The sequence below is a fragment of the Hyperoodon ampullatus genome (assembly GCF_949752795.1).
Source record: "Hyperoodon ampullatus genome assembly, chromosome: 6".
In the NCBI taxonomy this organism is placed as follows: Eukaryota; Metazoa; Chordata; class Mammalia; order Artiodactyla; family Ziphiidae; genus Hyperoodon; species Hyperoodon ampullatus.
Window position 1 is genome coordinate 8,121,682 of NC_136919.1, and position 19,699 is coordinate 8,141,380.

Consider the following 19,699-nt stretch of genomic DNA (forward strand, 5'->3'; position numbering starts at 1 on the left):
GAGGGACCACCTCTTCTGTGTCCCCAGTGCATCAGGCAGCCCTTTGTCTCTATACCCAGGTTACAGATGAAGAAATCAAGCCTCGGGACAAGTGACAGGTCCAGGCTTCTTTTCTTCAACCCAGCTTCTTTTCTCTGCATCTTTGGTGGCCTGGGTGGGTGTGGAAGGCTTGGAGCGCTGATTGCCTTGGCTCTGGAGCAACTCCCCCTTCTAGCTCCAGCTTTGGGGCCTCAGCCCTGGAGGCTGAAGAGGACCCTCATCCAAGACTGAGCTGACTTCAATACCTGTGACGGGGTGGGGGTGAACACCAGGCGCTCCTCTAGGCTTGTTTTGTGTACCATCAGACTTAACCTTCCCAACAGCCCAATGAAGCTGACACTCCTGTTACCCCCATTTTAAAGCTGAGGAGACTGGGGCACTGGCAGGTGAAGGAATTTGCCTGAGTAACACAGCTCAGAAATGAGCAGCTGGGGCTCGGGTCCTGGACCTAACCACACACCATAGTGCCTCAGGGAAGACGATGAGACTCTCTCTGTTGCCACTCCTCTCACCCCACGCATTAGATTTCTTTCCTAGACCTGCAGTGGCCCTCCCACCTAGAGCACAACTGGATGGGTTCTTTTTTTTTTTAAGATTTTTTTCATGTGGACCATTTTTAAAGTCTTTATTGAATTTGTTACAATATTGCTTCTGTTTTATGTTTTGGTTTTTTGGCCACGAGGCATGTGGGACCTTAGCTCCCCGACCAGGGATCGAACCCGCACCACCTGCATTGGAAGGCGAAGTCTTAACCGCTGGACCACCAGGGAAGTCCCTGGATGGGTTCTGATGAGAAGATTTTCACAACAGGGTTTTAAAGGATGAATAGGAATTGAAGTCGTCAAATAAAGGAAGACTATTAGTCTGGGAAAGGGCATGGCAAGGGCAAGGAACAAGGTGTGTTTGAAGGAAACGTTCACTTCTCCCCACTGCTGGACATAAATAACCGTGAGGGCGGTTGCCAGTTCCTCACACATCAGGATCCTCCTTGGCCCTGTGCATGTGTCAATTTTCCAATATTCTCACCAATTCGTTGAGGAAGGTATTTTGATTATCACCATCCCCATTCTACAGATAATAGCACTGAGGCGTGGAAAGGAAGCTGGCAAGTAGCAGAATCAGGAACCTTCAACGTCTATCAGATCCCTGCACTTTTTAACTCCACTCCAGGTTGTGGAGTATGGCCTTAGCCCGCAGACATCGGGCAGCTAGAGACAGACTAGGGAAAGGAGTGTTGAGGCCTCACTGGTGGCCAGGCCCAGGGGCAGTGGTTGGGCTGGACACAGGGAAATCTCTGAGGCCACGACTGGCCCCTGAAAGGAGCAAAGGGTGGCTGGGTAACTGAAGAAGAGGGAAAGCAGAAAAGATCCTTGTCAAAGAGGACTGGCCCTGGTTTCATGAAATAATCACAGCTACTGTGTCCAGAACACTTACTGGGTACCAGGCTCTGTACATGGGTTACCTCATGCAGCTGATACATAGCCTGCAAAGTGGGTGCTGGGCACTAAAGCTGGATTGTCTGGGTTCCAATACGGGCCCTGCCACTTAACAGCTGCGTGCCCTCAGGCAAATTCTTGTACCTCCCTAATCTTCAGTTTCCCCTTGTGTCAAATGGTTATAACTGCACCTACCTTGTAGGGCTGCTATGAGCATCAAATGAATGAACCCACATAAAGCCACAAAACAGTACCTGGAGCCCAGTAAGCGTGATGGAAGCTGTTTTGCAAATGGGGGAACTGAGGCTCAGAGAAGTTAGGCTTTTGCTCAAGGTGACCAACTTTTTTTCTTTTTTTTGATTATTTATTTATTTTTGGCTGCGTTGGGTCTTCGTTGCCGTGCGTGGGCTTTTTCCTAGTTGCGGCGAGTGGGGGCTACTCTTTGTTTCGGTGCGTGGGCTTCTCATTGTGTGGCTTCTTTTTGTTGCAGAGCACAGGCTCTAGGCGTGTGGGCTTCAGTAGTTGTGGCTCGCAGGCTCTAGAGTGCAGGCTCAGCAGTTGTGGCGCACGGGCTTAGCTGCTCCACGGCCTGTGGGATCTCCCGGGACCAGGGCTCGAACCTGTGTCCCCTGCATTGGCAGGCGGATTCTTAACCACTGCGCCACCAGGGAAGCCCCAAGGTGACCAGCTTTTTTAAGAGGCAGAGCTGGGATTTCACTCAGACCATCCAGCTCCAGAGCTGGCTTTGCTTGAGCATCATCCTCTCAGCCTCCCAAGGTGCTGGGGGTGGCCATTTGGAAAGCCCCCAAGGTGGCTCTGTGCTTGTGGGTGGGGGAGGATAGGGAGGCGACAGAGGTGGAGAGGTGGCTCCCCAGTTGGTAGGTCTCTCACTCACCCGGTCACCCAGGGCCCCAGCGGCGCCTCGTCCAACCCAGGTCCCAGGAGCCCCAGAGTTTCCCTTGGTGCCAGGGGATTGTTTTCAGCTCTGTCTGGGCCCGCCTCTGGCTCCGGGAGACAGGCCCTGGGCGTCACACTCCCTCCTGTCTCCCCATTCTCGTCTGCGGAGTGGGGGCGGCCAGGACTCGAAAAGGCCCCAAAATAAATGGACCTCTTATCTGATCTCCCAGCCTGGCCTGTTATCTGATCATTACATAATGGCTAGGCCTGTGGCCTCTCCCGCTGGCTGACGGCATGGAGGAGGTGGCCCCAGGCGGCCCCAGCAATCGGGAGGAACTGGGGTTCCTGGAAGTCTGGGGAGGGGGCAGGGAGGAACTGGGGTTCCTGGAAGTCTGGGGAGGAGGCAGGGTAAGTCCGAAGGATAGGAGGAAAGCGCTGCACTAATCTGCAAGCCAGACCCTGGGTCTCGTGGGGAGAGGTAGGTCCGAGCCCGGCCCGGGCAGCCGCGTGTGCTGTGAATCTGGCACATCGCCTGCCTCCGGGCCTCAGTCTCCCCATCTGTACAGGAGGACTAAGTAACAGCCAAGAAGTCTGTCTTCACTGTCAGGGACAGGGAGAGCGTGAGGGACTTGGTGGGTCCCAAGGTGGGGGGCGCTCAGCAGCAGGTGGTGCCAGCCCTTGAGTCTGCTTGAGCCTGAGACATCAGTGACCTCCCTCACAGAGGCCCCTCACCTGCAGGCCACCCTGTTCCACCACATCACCACCCCGCTAGGACAGTCAATTCTTCTCCCATGGCTGAAGTCAATCAAAGAACTGTGATAAAAAAGAACTGCCATACACCCTATCTCACCTCTGTGGGTTGTGTAGGTTCTATTCTTACTGTCCTTTTACTGATGAGGAAACCGAAGCCCAAAGTGAAATAGTTCGCCAAAGCAGCATCAGTTAGTAAGTGCTGGGCCTGAGATTCAAACCCAGGTCAGCCTGGCTCCAGGAACCTTGCTTTTAATGCAAATGCAGGCACTCTGGAGTCCCTGGCACATAGGACAGGGCCAGGGTGAGGACTTATAAGCCAAATGTCCTTGTCCCGGACTTATCCTTCCCAAGGTGTTGCCGGCGGCTGGCCGTCTGCCGTCCTTCTCTGACCCCTGGGGGTCCTGAGCCAACGAGGTGGTGGAAGGAGGCTGGGTTAGGCCAAAGACAGCCCAATAGCCCGGGATTCAGAAGAAGCCTCCCTCCCCCGTCCTCTGAGCTGGCGTCGGCTGGACGTGCGGCCAGGCCCTCCGCACCCATCTTTGATCTCCAAGAAAACAGGAAGTAAGCGCGACAAGATGGAGACACAAACTTCCAAACAGTCTCCCCTTCTCTGTCCTCCTTCCCTCCTCCGGAGCCCCCCCTTCCCCGGCACATTCCTCAGGACGAGGTGTAGGGGCCTCATTTCCTCTTCCTCCTCTGCTGGGTCAGGGTGAAATTCCATTCCCTTCCCTCAGGACCTGCGCTTCCGGGCAGCAGGCTCTGCAGCCTACTCCGGCCGCTGCCCTCTGAACCTGGGTTCACTCTGTCCATCGGGGCCAGGAGACTCTCAGCCCTCCTTGGCCCGTTCCTCCCAGCCTCCTTGAGGCATAAGAGGGCAATTTTTGTCTCCTGATCCTTTGGAGTGGACCAGCCCAGAGGCTTGGATGTGTGCACAGGTGGTCCTGCCACACACTTAGGGTTGCCAGATGTAGCAAATGAAAATTTAGGATGCCCAATTTAAAATTTAATTTCAGATAAACTGTGAAAAATGTTTTAGTATAAGTATATCCCACGCAATGTTTGGGATATACTTATTCTTTAAAAAATATTCGTTTTTTTATTTATTCAGATTTAACTGGGTGTCTTGCATTTTATCTGTCAATCCTACATCTACTAGCCCTGTGACCTCAGGCAAGAGACTTTGCGTTTCTGAGGTTCAGTTTCTTCGTCTGTGGAATGGGTATAATGATATCCACCTTGCAGGGTAGCTCTGAAGATGCAATAAAGCCCTTCACCAGTTCCAAACACCCAGTAGGCATTTGGAAAGTGGGAGCAATTGTCACCACGTTGCTCTTAACTGGCCCACTCTCTGGCTGTGCTTTCCCAACAGGTCTTGCAGAAACAGTCTATTGTGACCTACAGCCTGTGGACCCACAGGTGACATACATCACCAGCCAGGTTTCTGAGGGCTGCGTGGCTCAGAGCCCCAATGCTACCCTGGAAGTCCACATCCTCTTCCTGGAGTTCCTAAAGGTGAGTGCCTGATGGCAGGGTCAGGTGGGGGCCCAGCAGATGGCCCAGGGCCGATGAGATGAGGGGAACCTTTCCTTGTGGCTGTCTCTGGGACAGTGGGCTGAGTCCTCACCAGGGTCCCTGCCAGGAGTGTGACATCGGCGTCTCATCTCACAGGGCCTGGAAGGGGTGGCATTTCTGGGGCAATCTTCTGGATGCCCGCACAAGACCCTGGTGGAAAGGGCTGTGTTTGGCCGGCAGTGGAGTGGAGAACAGCCAGGCGAGCTGCCATTCATGTACCTCCAGTGATGGGGAGCTCAGTTTCTCAGTGACGCAGCTCTGCTCTAGGCAGCTTTGACCTTGAGACAGTGCTTCCTTCAGTTGAGCGCAAATCTTCCTCCCTGGAATGTCACTCATTGAACAACTGTGACCCGGCCAGGCAGCCCCCCGGAGACTGGAAGCCAGTGATGTCACCTCAGAGACCATTCTCCCCCGCACCAAGAAGGTCCACCGTGAGTTTGTCTAAGTCCCTCTTGAAAATAATAACAGGTTTATTGAGCACTTACTATGTGCTAGGTACTGTGCTAGGCCTGCTAAGTACCAGGAACAGAGTTAAGCACCTTTCACGTATCAAACCTCCTGAGGGCCCATCTGTCAGGGTCTGTTTCCCCACTTTTCGGAGGAGACACCTGTGGCAGGCTGAGAGAGGTGAAGCGACATGCCCGAGGCCAGAGTTCACTAGATCCCCGAGACTCCAAGCTAGGCTGTCACCTGGGTCTCCAGTGGATCTCAGTGTTCAGCCAGTGCTTGGCCTGCCCGGGCTGGCAGCCACACCTGGCCAATGCGGCCTCAGGTCCTGATAGCGATTTAGTGGTGTCAGCTCGGGGCGAACTTGTGGCCCCCAAAACTGTTAGGTTGCCCGGCATTTGTGCAGTGATAAGACAGTGCCAAGACCACCAATATCGGGGGGCCTGCTCCCCACCACCCTGCCCGCCACCAGGACTGTGGGTCTCGATAATCCCCAAGCTGAAGATAGAGCCAGACACACGTTGTGTGGTTTCCATAGCCATTGTCATTTTTTTCAAGTTTCGTAATGATATGGAAAATGAGATTGCCCTCTGTAAGTTCATTATGTGTGTTCGGAGGTTCAGATCTCTGGGCCTCGCCTGGGTGGCACTGGGACGCCCCCAGCCCCAATCACTCAACAGTGAGCCAGTGTCAGAGAAGGCTCCTGGCCAAGCACCCAGCTCTATTGGAGACAGATGTGTAGACAGACAGCCAGGACCCAGATGACTGGTGCTTTCTCGGGGGGCCCAGGGCAGGGGTAGGCCAGCTGCTATGGGATTAGGCCAGGCTCCGTGGAGGAAGCAGGAACACTAAGAACGGCCAGAGTTCACGGAATGAAGGAGGCTGTGGGGAAGAGAAGAGGATAGTGAACGCACAGGCAGGAAAGTGGGGCTCAGTTGAGGCCAGCATGTGATTCACTGCATCGTGAGCTTACAGTTCACCTCGGGGCAGGGCTGGGGAGATGGACAAGGCCCCGTCGCCATAGTAAGGGGTTCGCTCTTTATCCTGTGGGCAGTGACAGTCATTGGAGGGTTTTTACGGGCATGACAGGGTGCTGCTGTAATATGTCATCCTAGAGCTCATGACAACAGAATCTCCCTGTCACACTCTGCCTCTTCCAGAGAACTCAGTCCATGGAGTGTCCGGCTTTTAACTCAAGGAGTCAGGCTGCAGGCTCCAGGACCGCGGGGCCCGTTTGTTTCAGGGGGTGATGTAGAGAGCCAGGGTTCAGGAGATGGGGGCTCCAGTCCTGGATCCATCACTGGCCAGCAGCTCGTATCGTGCCTGGCATGCAGAAGGGACTCCTCCCCACGCTCCAATAGACACACACTTCTTGGGCTAAGGGACTCACCAAAGAATCATGGAGTAACAGAAGCTGGCCCAGGGCCTGGAGTATACCAACGACTGTTTGTTGAATGTATGAATGAATGAATGCACTGCCATGTGACCTTGAGGCCAGTGTTAAGAGCATGGGCTCTGGAGCCAGACAGTCTTCGAATTGAACATTACTCCCCACCACTTACAGGGGCTCGATCTTGGGCCACCTCTCCAAGCCTTGGTTTTCCCTGGGAAACATGGAGATGATAATCATACCTAGCTCACAGGGGGCTGTGAGAATCCAGTGGGGTAGCACAGGCAAAATACTGAGCTCGGGCCTGCCCAGAGCCATTCTCGATGTTCAGTAGCTCTGCCTGTTTTTATTATAACGTCTCCTCTGTGGGCTCCGTGTCTCCCCTGTCAATACCCTCATTCGGCTGAGCAAGCTACAGTGTGTAGCACATCTTCACGTCAGTCAACTAATTTGAGCCTCATAGGTTGTTGCTACGAGGTGGCTGAAACAGGGACTGTGAATCCGTTTGCAAAGGGGGAAGCTGAGGTCTAGCCTGACGGAGCTGGGTGCTCCTGGCCTTCTTGCCCCAAGGGTCGAGCCCATGATCCCAGATCTACTACCGTGACAGCGAAAGACCCGTGGCTTCCCTGGGAGACATCTTCCACCCCAGGTGGCCCCCAAGAAGGGGGTCTACAGCCCAACAGTCCCCCTCAACCAGTCCTCGCCAGGTGCCTGCTCTGTGCCCAGCCTGTGTTGGGCATTGATGGTGCAGAGAGAAAGCAGATCTGGTCCTTGCCCTTGAGCCACTCGCAGGGGAGGCAGAGGTGGGCATGGGCATCCCTGGCACCAAGTGATGGACTCAGCAGCTGGGGAAGGGGAGGCAGGGGCCTGCGGGCCCCGGGAGGATGAGCACTGAGTGTGGAGGGAAGGAGGCATTAGGGAAACGACTCCCAGTGTCTAGCCAGACCGAGAGGGGAGTCAAGGGCATTCCAGGCAGAAGGCACTGTGGGAGCAAAGGCCTAGAGGCAAGAAACACGAGTGGGCAGCAGTGGCATGGGTGGCGACTGTCTCAGCAACGGGCCCAATCCCTCCCAACCTATGGCTGCCGCCTTCAAACCCTGGCACAGAGAAACAGCTTTCCCCTGCATCCCCGCGTGGCCTCTGAAGACTCAGATTTCCTGTGGGTGGGCGGCAGATGAGTTGTGGCAGCCAAGAGCCTCGGGGAAGAGAGGTTCGGAGGGGGGTGTGTGTGTGTTGGGAGGGTTTGCAGACAGACGAGGGGGCCGCTGGGCAGGGGCTCTATCTTGCTGGGTCCCCGAAGGGCAAGCTGGAGCCTGGATTCCGGGAGGGGGCCCAGGGTCACATCCTGACCTGCGGAGACAGGAAACCGGCCTGGTGTCTCAGCAGTTCCCGTCAGGCCAACTACACTGATCTGCTGTCCTCCTAACAAACCCCAGGCAGCCAGAGCTGAAACAGGCGCTGATTCACCCCACTTCTGGGCAAACTCAGGGAACTGACGATGCCTTGCCCACCCCCAAGCACACGACTCACGGGGCTCTGGCACTGACTCTTTCCTGGGGAGAGTGGCAGACAAGGCTGCTCGGGCAGAGGGAGGGCAGGGGGGCCACGGGGTCCCCCAGACCATCCTGGGAGGCTGTGAAGGGCTGTGGAAGGCAGTGCCGCCCTCAGACCTGGGCAAGGGGCCTCTGCCTGGCACCCACAATTTGCAGCCCCTCTCTGGCCCTTTTCCAGTTGCACCTCCCCCGCCCCGGGTGGGGAATCTGCCGAAGGGACCTGCTTCCCTCCCCTAGTCCCTACCCTGGGAACCCAGGACTCAGAATTCCCTGCCCAAGTGCGCTGGGCCTCCTCCCAGGGCTGGATGGGGCTCCTTCTTGTCCTTTCCTCTAGAAGGGGCACTGCAGGGCTGGGGTCAGCTCCCTTAGACCTGAAGGCTGGGTGAGGTGACTAAGGGTGGACATTGATGGTGCAGAGAGAAAGCAGACCTGGCCCCTGCCCTGGAGCCACTCCTGGGGGAGGCAGAGGTGGGCGTCAGCAGCCCTGGTACTGAGTGATGGACTCAGCAATGGGGGGCACAGGGGGCTGGGAGGAGTGAGCATGGCAGCTTGGGCATCCAGGCTGGTTTTCCACACGTGTCCATGTGAAGAGAAGCAAGGTGCACTGGGGCCAGGGGCTGTCATATATGTTCTTGTCCCAGGCCTTGCAGATATTAGGGGCAAGCTTGGTGGAGGGGCATGGGCTGGGGGTCAGACAGACTGGACAGGGATTGCATCTGCTCTCTCAGTGCTGTATCCCCAGTGTTCAGCTCAGGGTCAGTCCAGGTACTGGATGGATGGATGGATGGATGGATGGATGGATGGATGGATGGATCAGTGGGTGAATAACGGAAGGAAGGGGAAATATACGTGTGTATAAGCATTTGCTGATTGTCCATCCCCAAGAGGTTAGTGGTGTCACTGACTGTTTGGGGGTGTTACTCTTGTTCTCTGCCAAGCTCCTGGATGACAGGGTTGTGCCTTCTTTCCTGTCCCCCTTTGACAGCATAGAAGCCCCAGGCTGGGCCCAGTGCTGGTCTCGCAGACAAATGAACTGGGGATGTGGGGACAACATGGGCTGACCAGGGACCCTCAGCTGGGGAGAGGAGCATGCCTCTCCTGGGTGTTATGGAAGCCCACCCTGTAGCCACCTGGCTGGAGACCATGACGCCCAGATGCCACTGGGAGCCCCAGGAGGCCGGATGGACTCTAGGGGCCACACAATACTAGAACATCACTGAGCCCAGCTCCTCCCTGCACAGATGGGGAGACTGAGGCCCAGAGAGGGGAAGCTGCAGGGTGGCATGGCTGAAGTAGGTCCCAATTCCAGCTAACTGCTGCCCAGCTCTAACGCCAGCCTCCTCAGCCCCCAAACCATGGCACTCCTCTGGATGAGCGGGCAGGGAGGGAACTGGCGGTAGTGAAAGCCAATCTATCAATACTACCATGGGCAATGGACAACCCGCTTTGCAGGCAGAATCTCACTGAATCATCACAAGTCTATGAAGTGGGTATATTGTTCAGCCCATTTTCCAGATCAGGAAGCCAAGGCCCAGAGAGAGGAAGTAACTGCCCAGGGTCACAAGCGAATGACTGAGCCAGGGTTTGAATTCAGGTCAGTCTGGCTTTGACCCCCTTCACCCGTTACCCTGCCTGCATGTGCCGTCTGAGTCTGCTGGGGTGGACAGAGGACGGCTGGCTCCAATCTGGCCGGCTCCAGTCTGGCCCTCGGAGTGGGGGGTGGGGGGTGGCTGCAGGCAGCCCCGAGGCTCCACTCCTAGAAGAATTGCTGGAAGCGACTTTCTATAAGTGGCTACTAGCACTCAGGGCCTCCTCACCGAAATCTCCCCTTCCCGCCACTGACTCCTGGGCCAACAATGGCATCTGTGGGACACGGGCACAAAAATAGAAACATGGTCTCCCGCCCACTGGCTCAGGGAGGGGGCTGGGGCGGGCCCAGGCCGGCCCAGGTTGCAGAGCTGGGGGAGAGGGCTTGGCTGGCCTGCCCGCCTCGGCTGGGCTCCCAGAATTCCCAGGGTGACATTGGGAGGACTGGGAGCTTGGGGTGGGGGGCAAGGCAGGCCCCTTTCTTTGCCTTTGGGCTCCAGGCTGGGAGGGAAGAGGGAAGTCGGCGTGTGAGTGACCACGCTGATGAGTCAGGGCCATGGGATGGAAATGTTTGCTGTGGAAACCCTGACTGGGTTTTTCTGGTAACCAGCTGGCCTTCGGCTCGGCCCAGGGGCTCAGAGACCCCAGGGAGCCCAGCCAGCCGAGTTTCCACATGGCTCGCTTGCTGTGTGGCCCTGGCCCCTGCCTGCCCCTGTTTGGGCTTCAGCCCCCGCCCCCTTCCCAGCCCCCAACTCTACAGGGAGGGACTTGATGACAGCTGAATGGGGGGATTGGTCTGTGAGCCCTGGGAGCACAGCCAGATGTCATGACAAACGTCACCGAGCTCCAGTCTCCTAACCCCCTCACCCTCAACATGACCCGACCCTGACCTCTACTTCTCTTTTTTAACTTCCTTTATCCCAAGCCCCACCTGGTTTTGGTTCCCAACCCTGTCTTACTCCCATTTCACAGATGGGGAAACTGAGGCACAGAGAAACTGGGACAGTTGCAGAGCGGCAGCAGGAACGGATGTTCACAGGGCTCTTTCCTCCCAGCTCAGGGGCTGCGCTCCCAGTCGCTCTGTCGCCTGCAACGCTCTCGGCCTGCGGGTGTCCACCCAAGGGCAGAGGAGGGATCTCCTCGTCTGCAGCAGCCGTGGCACCTCCAAACCATGGGGCCCGTCTATTCACCATATGTGGGCCTCAAGGTCTACTCCTCTGTGGGAGGACAGACAGATGGGGCTGGACAGTGATGAACTGTGGGGCAGTCTGGGGAGCGGCAGGATTGAGAGGGAGGACACGGTCCAGGTGAGCTATCCAGGGGTCCAGGCACCCACTCTGGCACCAGGCTGATGTGCACTGGGCGCCTGACTTCATCACGCACCTTGGCATGTGACCTCCCTGTCCCCAATGGCTGCATCTGTGAAATGGGAGAGTACCTGACCCTGCTTCATGAGAGCATGCACAACGTTTACAGCACAGGACTGGGCACAGATTAGGTTGAACCACGTGAAATTACTGATATTTGATTGTTGTTTCTTTAAAAGCTTTATCGTGAAAACATTCGCCTGTTTAAAGTGTACAGTTGAGTGGTTTTTATCAAATACACAGAGTTGTGCAATCATATTCGATTGTTCAAGCTAATAATACATAGGCAACTAAGGTAAGGAAGCTGGGGTGGGTGCATTCTTGATGGTTCAGACAGGTCAGCAGTGCCCGGGCCTTTCCTGACACTGCTGAGGTGGGTCTTCCTTCACTCCGGTTAATTTCGAGTACTGATCATAATCCTGGAACAAAATGTCAGTTCTGACCTTAGATCGGTGTTTCATATTTTACCAGAATATGATATTGAATCCAGTATTTAATTCTTCAAGTGTTTAGAATGCATAATATATTTTTTTTAATTTTTTTTTTATTTTTTGCTTTATAACAAATTTAATCAGTTATACATATACATATGTTCCCATATCCCCTCCCTTTTGCGTCTCCCTCCCACCCTCCCTATCCCACCCCTCCAGGCGGTCACAAAGCACCGAGCTGATCTCCCTGTGCTATGCGGCTGCTTCCCACTAGCTATCTACCTTACGTTTGGTAGTGTATATATGTCCATGCCGCTCTTTCACTTTGTCACAGTTTACCCTTCCCCCTCCCCATAGCCTCAAGTCCATTCTCTAGTAGGTCTGTGTCTTTATAGAATGCATAATATTTTTAAAAATTGATGAAACAAGATATTTCAAAATCCAAAAGTTATAAACCCATTAGGAAACATAAATTAATCAAAAATGTGAACTTATACAAACATAAATTTGAGACACATCATTCTATTATAAATTAGCATAAAAGTGATTATTCAAAAAATAAGCAACCTAAATAGCTCACTAAAATGAAAAACATTATTTATGAAACATTGAAAAGGAAACATTATTTGCCTTTTTGTTGTTGTTTCAAAGAGCAAACTTACAAAGAGTGATTATGGTGTCATTATTAGGTAACGGAAATATTTCTGGCAGATTTTTCCAGCAGCTGAAACACTCTCTGGCTCTGTGACATCAGTTGGGGAAATGGCCCGGAGATAATTAGAAGTTAAATTGAAAAACTTTCCACTGATGTCTTCATCTTGAAATATCTGTCTCCTTTTTGATAAGTTTGAGGAGATTTGGGGAGGGTCAGCTTTTTGTCCCTTTGGAGAGACTGCCAGCTTTTGAGAGCCTCTGGAGTTTGTGTTTCAGTCAAGTGTTTCCATTTGTCTTTGTCCTCGTGAGGACGGGGCTTCTGAGGCCTATACCTGTCTCAGTTTCAGGAGTCACCTGTTCATACTCCATTGGTTCAGAGAGTCTTTGAGCAGAGCAGGGGTTCTTCTTTCGATAGAAGCTTTGCCTTGTGGATCGCTGTGTTCTTTTTCTTCTTGAGAATAAGGAGGTATAGAAAAATGTGATGGGACAGGACAGCGGTTGAGAGTAGGGGCCTGCCCAGGTCCAGATCTGAGCTCCATACTTACTTGCTGTGTGATCATGGGCAAATGACTTCACCTCTTTGTGTCCCACTTCCTCATCTGTGAGTGAGAATAACAATGGCACCTACCTCTTCAGGCTGTCGTGGGGATTAAGTGAGTCAATGTGTAAAGCACTCAGAATAGTCCAAGCACTTAGTAAGCACTATATAAGTGTGAGGTATTAATTCTTGTTGTTGTCCTTGTTCTGAAAGAATCCTAAATGCATACACCATGATCAATTACGTTTTTTAATGCGGTCGGTACCTCTCAAGACATAAATGATTTCAACTTACATTTCTTATAAAATATCAAAATAATGGTATTACTCAACAAAATATGAGTATTGGGTACTTTAAAATAGTAAAGCAAACAGGAATACTGCAAACTGGGGAGGGTTTGATGCCTCAACGCTGTTGCATAGCGACAGAGAAAGGGCACAGGGTACTCTCTAAGTCACACAGGTGTTTGCAGGCCTGGTACACAGCAGGTGCTCTGTGGAAATAATAAACCTCAACTGACTACTGGATAAAGTTCAGGTTCATTGCATTTACATATTTATGTTCATGGAAAGGCATTTTATTTTAAATATAGCCGTGTGTACATGTCAATCCCAAACTCCCAATCTATCCCTCCCTGCTACCCTTAAAAAAACATCTCCTTGGATTTGCTGGGACTCATCTCCTTCATTTGTTCAGAAAATTTTTTCTGGGTACCTCCTGAGGGCCAGGCACTGTGCTGGGCTCTGGGAGACAGGAGTGGACAAGTTGGGCAGGGAGAATGGAGTGGAAGCTTACAGTAAATGAGTCGTCACTACTGATCTGGTGACACAGCCTGTGCAATCTGACTGGTCTATGCATGTGTCTCTCCCCTGCCCCCATTCCAGGAGGTGTCAGTGCTGGAGCTGACTCTCCAGACATCCAAGCAAAATGGCAGCCTGCCCCGAGAGGTGCTCCTGGTCCTCAGCACTAACAAGACCATTTTCCTGAAGTTGCAGGCTCCGGGAATCCCGCTCCACCTGGCCTACGTGAGTGTGTTACCTCCAGCCCCAGCCTCAGGCACGGGCCGTGGGAGGCTCCTGCTGTCCACCTCTGTGGGCCAGGGTCCCCTTCTTCTCTTTTTCATTCTGACATTATTCACCAGGGCCCAGCCTGGTGAATCCCATGGGGCCCTGACAGAGAGAACGCAAAGGGCAACAGAACCTGGGATAAAGAGCCCAAACCTGGAGGTGGGAATGAGGTTGATGTGCAGCCCTGGCCAACTCCAATCCTCTCTCATAGCCTCAGTTTTCCCATATGTGCAGTGGGAGAACTGAGGATAGTCCCGTAAAATAACCTTGTCACTGTCTTTGAAAAAGTTACAAGACATAAATTTGAAAATATTTAAGTGCAGACGAAAAAGGCCAGGAAGAAACCTAACAATGATGGACTTCCCTGGCCATCCAGTGGTTAAGACTCCACGCTTCCAATGCAGGGCGCACGGGTTTGATCCCTGGTCAGGGAACTAAGATTCTGCATGCTGCACGGAGCGGCCCCAAAACCAAAACCAAAACCAAACAAAAGAAACCTAACAATGTGTTAACAGTAGTTATGGGGAATTCCCTGGTGAAAAACCAAACAAAACAGTACTTATGGGAGTGGGATGCGGAGAGATATCTGTTTTGTTCTTTAAACTTTGTTGAATTTGCAAGATTTGCTATAATTAGCATGGCCTATGTTGGAGAAAAATTATTTTTAAAAAATTCAGATAGTAAGTGTCAGACACATCCACCAGAGAGAGGAGGTCCACGGTCCGGGACCCACAGTGAGGAAGCTCGGGGCTGGAGGAGGCGGGGCGGACCGTGGCACCGCCCCCTCCACAGGGAAGGCCCTGGGAGGTGATCCCCAGATGCGAGCAGCTGTTGTTTACAGCCAGAGAAAGCGGAGGGGAGGGAGCCAGGGCCCGGGGGGCGGCGGGCGGGGAGAGCAAAGATAACTAGTGGGAGAGAGACACAGGAAAAAATATGGCAACGAAAAGAGGCCTGTTGTGAGAGGAATAGACAGACCCTCAGAGAGACCACAGAGTTCCAGGAGCGGGAGAGAGGAGCTGGGGACCTGAAGACGGGCCCAGATCCAGGGCTGCCTGGGAGACGGGCCCAGACATGCAGAAGTTGAGGGGGTGCGGGGCTGGCGGCAGGGGCAGCACACAGGCAGACGGGGCTGGCCAGCGCCGACGCCTCCGGGAGGGAAGTTGCAAGCCTAACGAAGCCAACCAGGAGGGCAGAGCCGACCGACCCCACGCGGCACATCCCTCGGCTCCCAGTGCGGGAAAGCGAGACCCTGCCACGGCTCCCCCTTCCTCTCGACTCTCCCCTTTCCCCTTCCTATTCCCGGACGCCCTGGCGGCCCAACCCCGGGATCTAGGCCCGGCGGCGGGGCTCCGGGTGACGCAGGGCACATGAACAGCGCCCGCCCGCCCGCCGGGGCCGGAAGGTCGCAGCAGCCGCCGGCTCCGACCTCCGCCAAGCCTTCCTTCCCCCCTCCCCGCTCCACGCTAAGAATACACGAACGGGGGGCCGGTCGAGGGGCACCTCCGGAGCCGCGCGCGGCCTCGGCCCGCAATTTCCGGAGCCGGGTGCCCCGCAGTCGGAGCCGGGACGCTGCTGGAGGGACAAAGAGCCTCACGGGGGCGCAGGCCTCTGTGCCAGACCCAGCACCAGGAGACTGACAAACGCCTTGCCCTTTAATCCCTATTACATTCCCATTTTACAGAGCTGACTCTGAGGGTCAGATGGGTAAAAGTCCCTCCACTCCCAAACTCTCCAGCTCTGACCCACTGCCCCAGCCCTTACGTACGGGCGGGCGCTGGGTTCCTCACCCAGGTGCTCATCACTTTGCCCCCCGTTACAGTCCTGCTCCATTCCAGGTGGACCGTTCTATGGTGTCTTGCCTATTGCCACTGTCAGGCAGTCCCCCTTAGTATCTAGCCTGAAGCCCTTATGCTGCTGCTGCTTCAGCGCAGTGCCTCTGGCTTTGGAGATAGAGAGAAAAGGATCTCTCTTGAGTCTGTGGCCCCAACAGCTTCCTCTGAACCCTTTGACTTCAACAGAAGTACCTACACCAGGAAGTCTTTCCTATTTCCTTCCCCAGCACACCAGAGTCTCTCCTGAAGCGTGGGCAGTGGAGGCAGTGAGGTGCTGGAGCCACCCAGATTCTCATCCCTGTCCATCCAGGGGACGTGTCTTGCTCCTTTGTTTCTTATTAAATAATATCCTCGGTCTTCTGTTGTTTCAAATGACTTGAGGCATGACTAGTTTCTGGATGGTAAGATCCCCCAGAGCAGGGACCACCCCTGTTTGTCTTTCGTTCATTCATGTATTCATCCATCCCTTCTCTCTTGCCTTCTCCCTTCCCACGTGCAGGGAGCACCTGCCATGTGCCAGGCATCAGGGAGAAGCTGCCATGTCAGGATCCCAGTGCTGGGCCCAGGGCCCGGCACGAAGTCAGACAAATATTTCTCAGTGCCTACTATGTGTCAAGTCCCATGCAGGGGTGGGCGAGGCAGGCGTTGTCCCTCACAGACCTTAGAGTGTGGGGGAAACAGACAGTAACCACAGATGTTGTAAGTGTGGGCTGAATGAGGATGCCTGTGGAGGGGTGCGAGGGTGATGTTTGGACAGGTGGATGCACGTGGATGTGTGTCCATCCAGCTCCCCAGGTGTAGAAAGGAGATGGGCAGATCCGGCTGTGGGGGAGCCCTAGTTAGGGGACTGTGAGCTGACTTCAGGTCCACCGGCCTCAGCACCCTCAGGCCTGGCCTCCTCTGCTCAGCCAAACAGCTGCCTCCTCAGATTATCTCCTGACCTCCTGCATGGGACAGAGGGGACTCAGGCCCAGGCACAGCACCCTGAGCCTTCACATGTCTCCCCAGAACCCCAGCCTGGTCATCTTCCAAGAGCCCGCAGAGGTCAACACCACACAGCTGCCACCCTTCACTACCAAGGGTGAGCTCCTCAACTGGGCGGACACAAAGGGTTCCATCACCTCTGCTGCTGAGCTGAACAATCCCCAAAGCATCCTCCTCCGTCTGGACCAAGGTCAGCTTCCCCAACAGCCTCTCTGGGTTCAGGACTGGGCTCTGGAGGAATGTGAGTTCCTCTGGCTCATTCCTCGGATATGGACACTAAGGCACTGAGGGGGGATGTGATTTGCCCCAGGTCCCACATAGCAGGTCAGTGCGCTCTTAGGCAGTGATTACCCCTTCACCAAATATTAGATTGAACCACATGAAATTGCTGCTATTTGTCAGTTTCTTGAACTACAAAAACAGCACTTTCTTATAATTTATTGTGTACCTACTAGGCACCAAGCCCTATGCTAGGCATCTGGGGACTCTGTGGGGACAGATGTGGTGGGGAGATGATAATAAATATGTACACAGACAAATTCTATAATTTCAGGTCATGGTAAATTCTATAAGAAAGATAAAAGGGGGATGATGTGCTGGTGGTTGCAGGGCTGCATCCCTAGCATATGCCATGAGTGCATACCTTAAATTAACCCTGTGTTGACAGATGAGGAAACAGAGGCCAGGGACTTCCCCTGGGTCCCTCTGCTGTAAGTGGTGGAGGGGTGATTTGAACCCCGGTCCTCCCATGCCCCCCACTCTTTGCTGCTCCATCCTGCCTGCCCCACCGTTTCTGTGGCTGAGGGTGGGCCTCTGTATTAGATGCCAGGCTGCTCGAGGAGGAGACATAAGTGCGTTTGTCTCCGCAGCCCCGAGGTCACCGTCTTCCTGCAGCCTGGAACCCCACAAGGACATGGGCCACACACTCGAATGGAGCCCTAACGCCCAGGCCTCCGTCCGGGGCTGCCGCTTGGAAGGTGTGGCTGGCCACAAGGAGGCGCACATCCTGAGGGTCCTACCGGGCCCAGAGGCCTGGTAAGCGTGCCCGCCCCGCCCCGCCAGCCCCACCCCCTATAAAGCCCTGCCTCTGTCCAAGCCTCAGCCCCGCCCCTGGCCTGGTCAGAGTACTGTCACCCCCACCTATCTCGGGGCCGAACCCGTTTCCTCATCCACCACGGACCCACAACCGACCGGGTTAAGAGCGCAGCCGCTGCCCACCCGACCCCAGGTCTTGTCCCTGCCCCGCAAGTCCGGGTCAAGCACCAACCCTCCACACCCCGTCCCCTGCACCCCGCACTACCGCCCGCTCTGAGACGGAGGTCTGTCTCCCCACAGGCCCCGGACAGTGACCGTGAAGGTGGAGCTGAGCTGTGCTTCGAGGGATCCCGACGCCGCCGTGCTCATCCTTCAGGGTCCACCCTACGTGTCCTGGCTCATCGACGCCAACCACAACATGCAGATCTGGGTGAGACCCCGTTCAGGTCTCCCCAAGGCTCCCCAAAGAAAAAAACCAAACTCCCTGCACTGTCACCCCAGCCCTGAGCCTTTATACATGATACTCCTTCTGCCCCCAACCTCTCCTTCTGTGCACTATCTATTCTTCCTTCAGACCTTCACCTAGATGTTACCTCCTCCAGGAAGTCTTCCCAGATCCCTTAGGGAGGCCCCTAACCCAGCCCACAGGGTCAGCGAAGTTTCCTGGAGAGGTGAACTCCAAGCTGAGTTGAAAGATGAACAGGAACCAGTAGATGAGGGGAAGTGGCCCAGGCAGGGGAAACAGCAGGAGCGAAGGAGAGAGCAGGATCGAGGCCCGGCAGACCCTCACTGGCCTGCAGGTGCCCCCGCCAGGCTGTGTGCCCCCTGACTGTGTCTGTAGCCCCCTGCTCTTCCTCTCTCCCTGTCCTTAGACCACTGGTGAATACTCCTTCAAGATCTTTCCGGAGAAGAACATCCGTGGCTTCCACCTCCCAAACACAACGCAAGGCCTGCTGGGGGAGGCCCGGAGGCTCAACGCCAGTGTAGTAGCGTCCTTTGTGGAGCTCCCTCTGGCCAGTGTCGTCTCTCTGAGGGCACCCAGCTGTGGTGAGCACCCGGCTCCCTCCCTCACCCCCCTCCCTTCCCTTGCCCTCTCCTTGGATCTGTAGCCATGCCCAGCTGCTGGGCAAGTTGCATCAGCTGGTCAGAGCCCCATTTTCCTCATCTGCATCTCAGGGACACTGAGAGTACCTAGATATAGAAGTGCTTAGCGCTTAAGAGCACAGCGAGCCGGCAGTGACTGTCTGCCGGCTGCCTCTGCTGCCCTGCAGGCAGTGGGCTGCAGCCCTCACCCACACCGGTCCAGACCACGCCTCCCAAGGAGGGTTGCAACCAGGAGCTGCTCCTGTCCCTGATCCAGCCCAAGTGCTCCGAGGACGTCATGACTCTGGTACTCAACAAAGATCTCATCTCGGTAAGGGAACTCCTGGCCTCCGGCCCAGCTGACGTGGGCAACTGGTCCTTCCTCTAGCCCAAGAATCTTGGGGTCCTAATCCAGGCAGGAGGACAAATCATATCCCTCGGCAAGCGTCAGTTTTTCCACTTGTAAAATGGGGTTGATAATGGTCCCTACCATGTGGTGAGAATTACATGAGGTCTGACGACCCAGCCAGATGTGGAACAGTAAGTACTCAATAAATAGATACTAGGTAGTCGTCATTATTAATCCTAAATGGAGGCTGAGCTGAGTGGCCACTTAGAATATCTATACAATATGATGTCTGCCTAATTGAAGAACGAAGATATTTATTATAAAAATAACACAGGCTTTTTTAAATGTGGAAAAAATTAGAAGAAAATCTCAATCACCCCATCCAAAGACAATGGCTACCAACAATTTGGTGGATTTCTTTCTGGAATGTTTTCTCTGTGTATTTCTTATACAGTGTAATCATATTGGATGCAATTGTCTGTTTCCTGCTATATTCATTTAATGTATTTTTAAAACTTTGACATATGTACTTAATAATATCACTTATTATTTTTTTAACATTGATTTATTTATTTGGCTGCGCCGGGTCTCAGTTGCGGCAAGCGGGCTCTTAGTTGCGGCATGTGGGATCTTTAGTTGAGGCCTGCATGTGGGATCTTCCCGGACCACGGCACGAACCCGTGTC

The 19,699-nt window shown here is 54.3% G+C and overlaps 1 protein-coding gene across 2 annotated transcripts in view; it reads left to right on the top strand.

Moving 5' to 3' along the window:
- Positions 1 to 19,699, top strand: part of ENG (endoglin) — a gene marked incomplete at its 3' end in the record, with an annotated part of 29,302 nt that overhangs the window by 3,755 nt on the left and 5,848 nt on the right. Inside the window, exons 2-8 of one of the 2 annotated variants that reach the window (XM_079706899.1) lie at positions 4,495 to 4,641; positions 13,559 to 13,695; positions 16,521 to 16,737; positions 17,417 to 17,582; positions 17,883 to 18,012; positions 18,455 to 18,629; positions 18,854 to 18,996. In XM_079706899.1, coding sequence (XP_079563025.1) covers positions 4,495 to 4,641; positions 13,559 to 13,695; positions 16,521 to 16,737; positions 17,417 to 17,582; positions 17,883 to 18,012; positions 18,455 to 18,629; positions 18,854 to 18,996 — 1,115 coding nt within the window. Of the gene's footprint in view, positions 1 to 4,494; positions 4,642 to 13,548; positions 13,696 to 16,520; positions 16,738 to 17,416; positions 17,583 to 17,882; positions 18,013 to 18,454; positions 18,630 to 18,853; positions 18,997 to 19,699 lie in introns of both variants that reach the window. The other variant, XM_079706898.1, reaches the window with a different exon arrangement.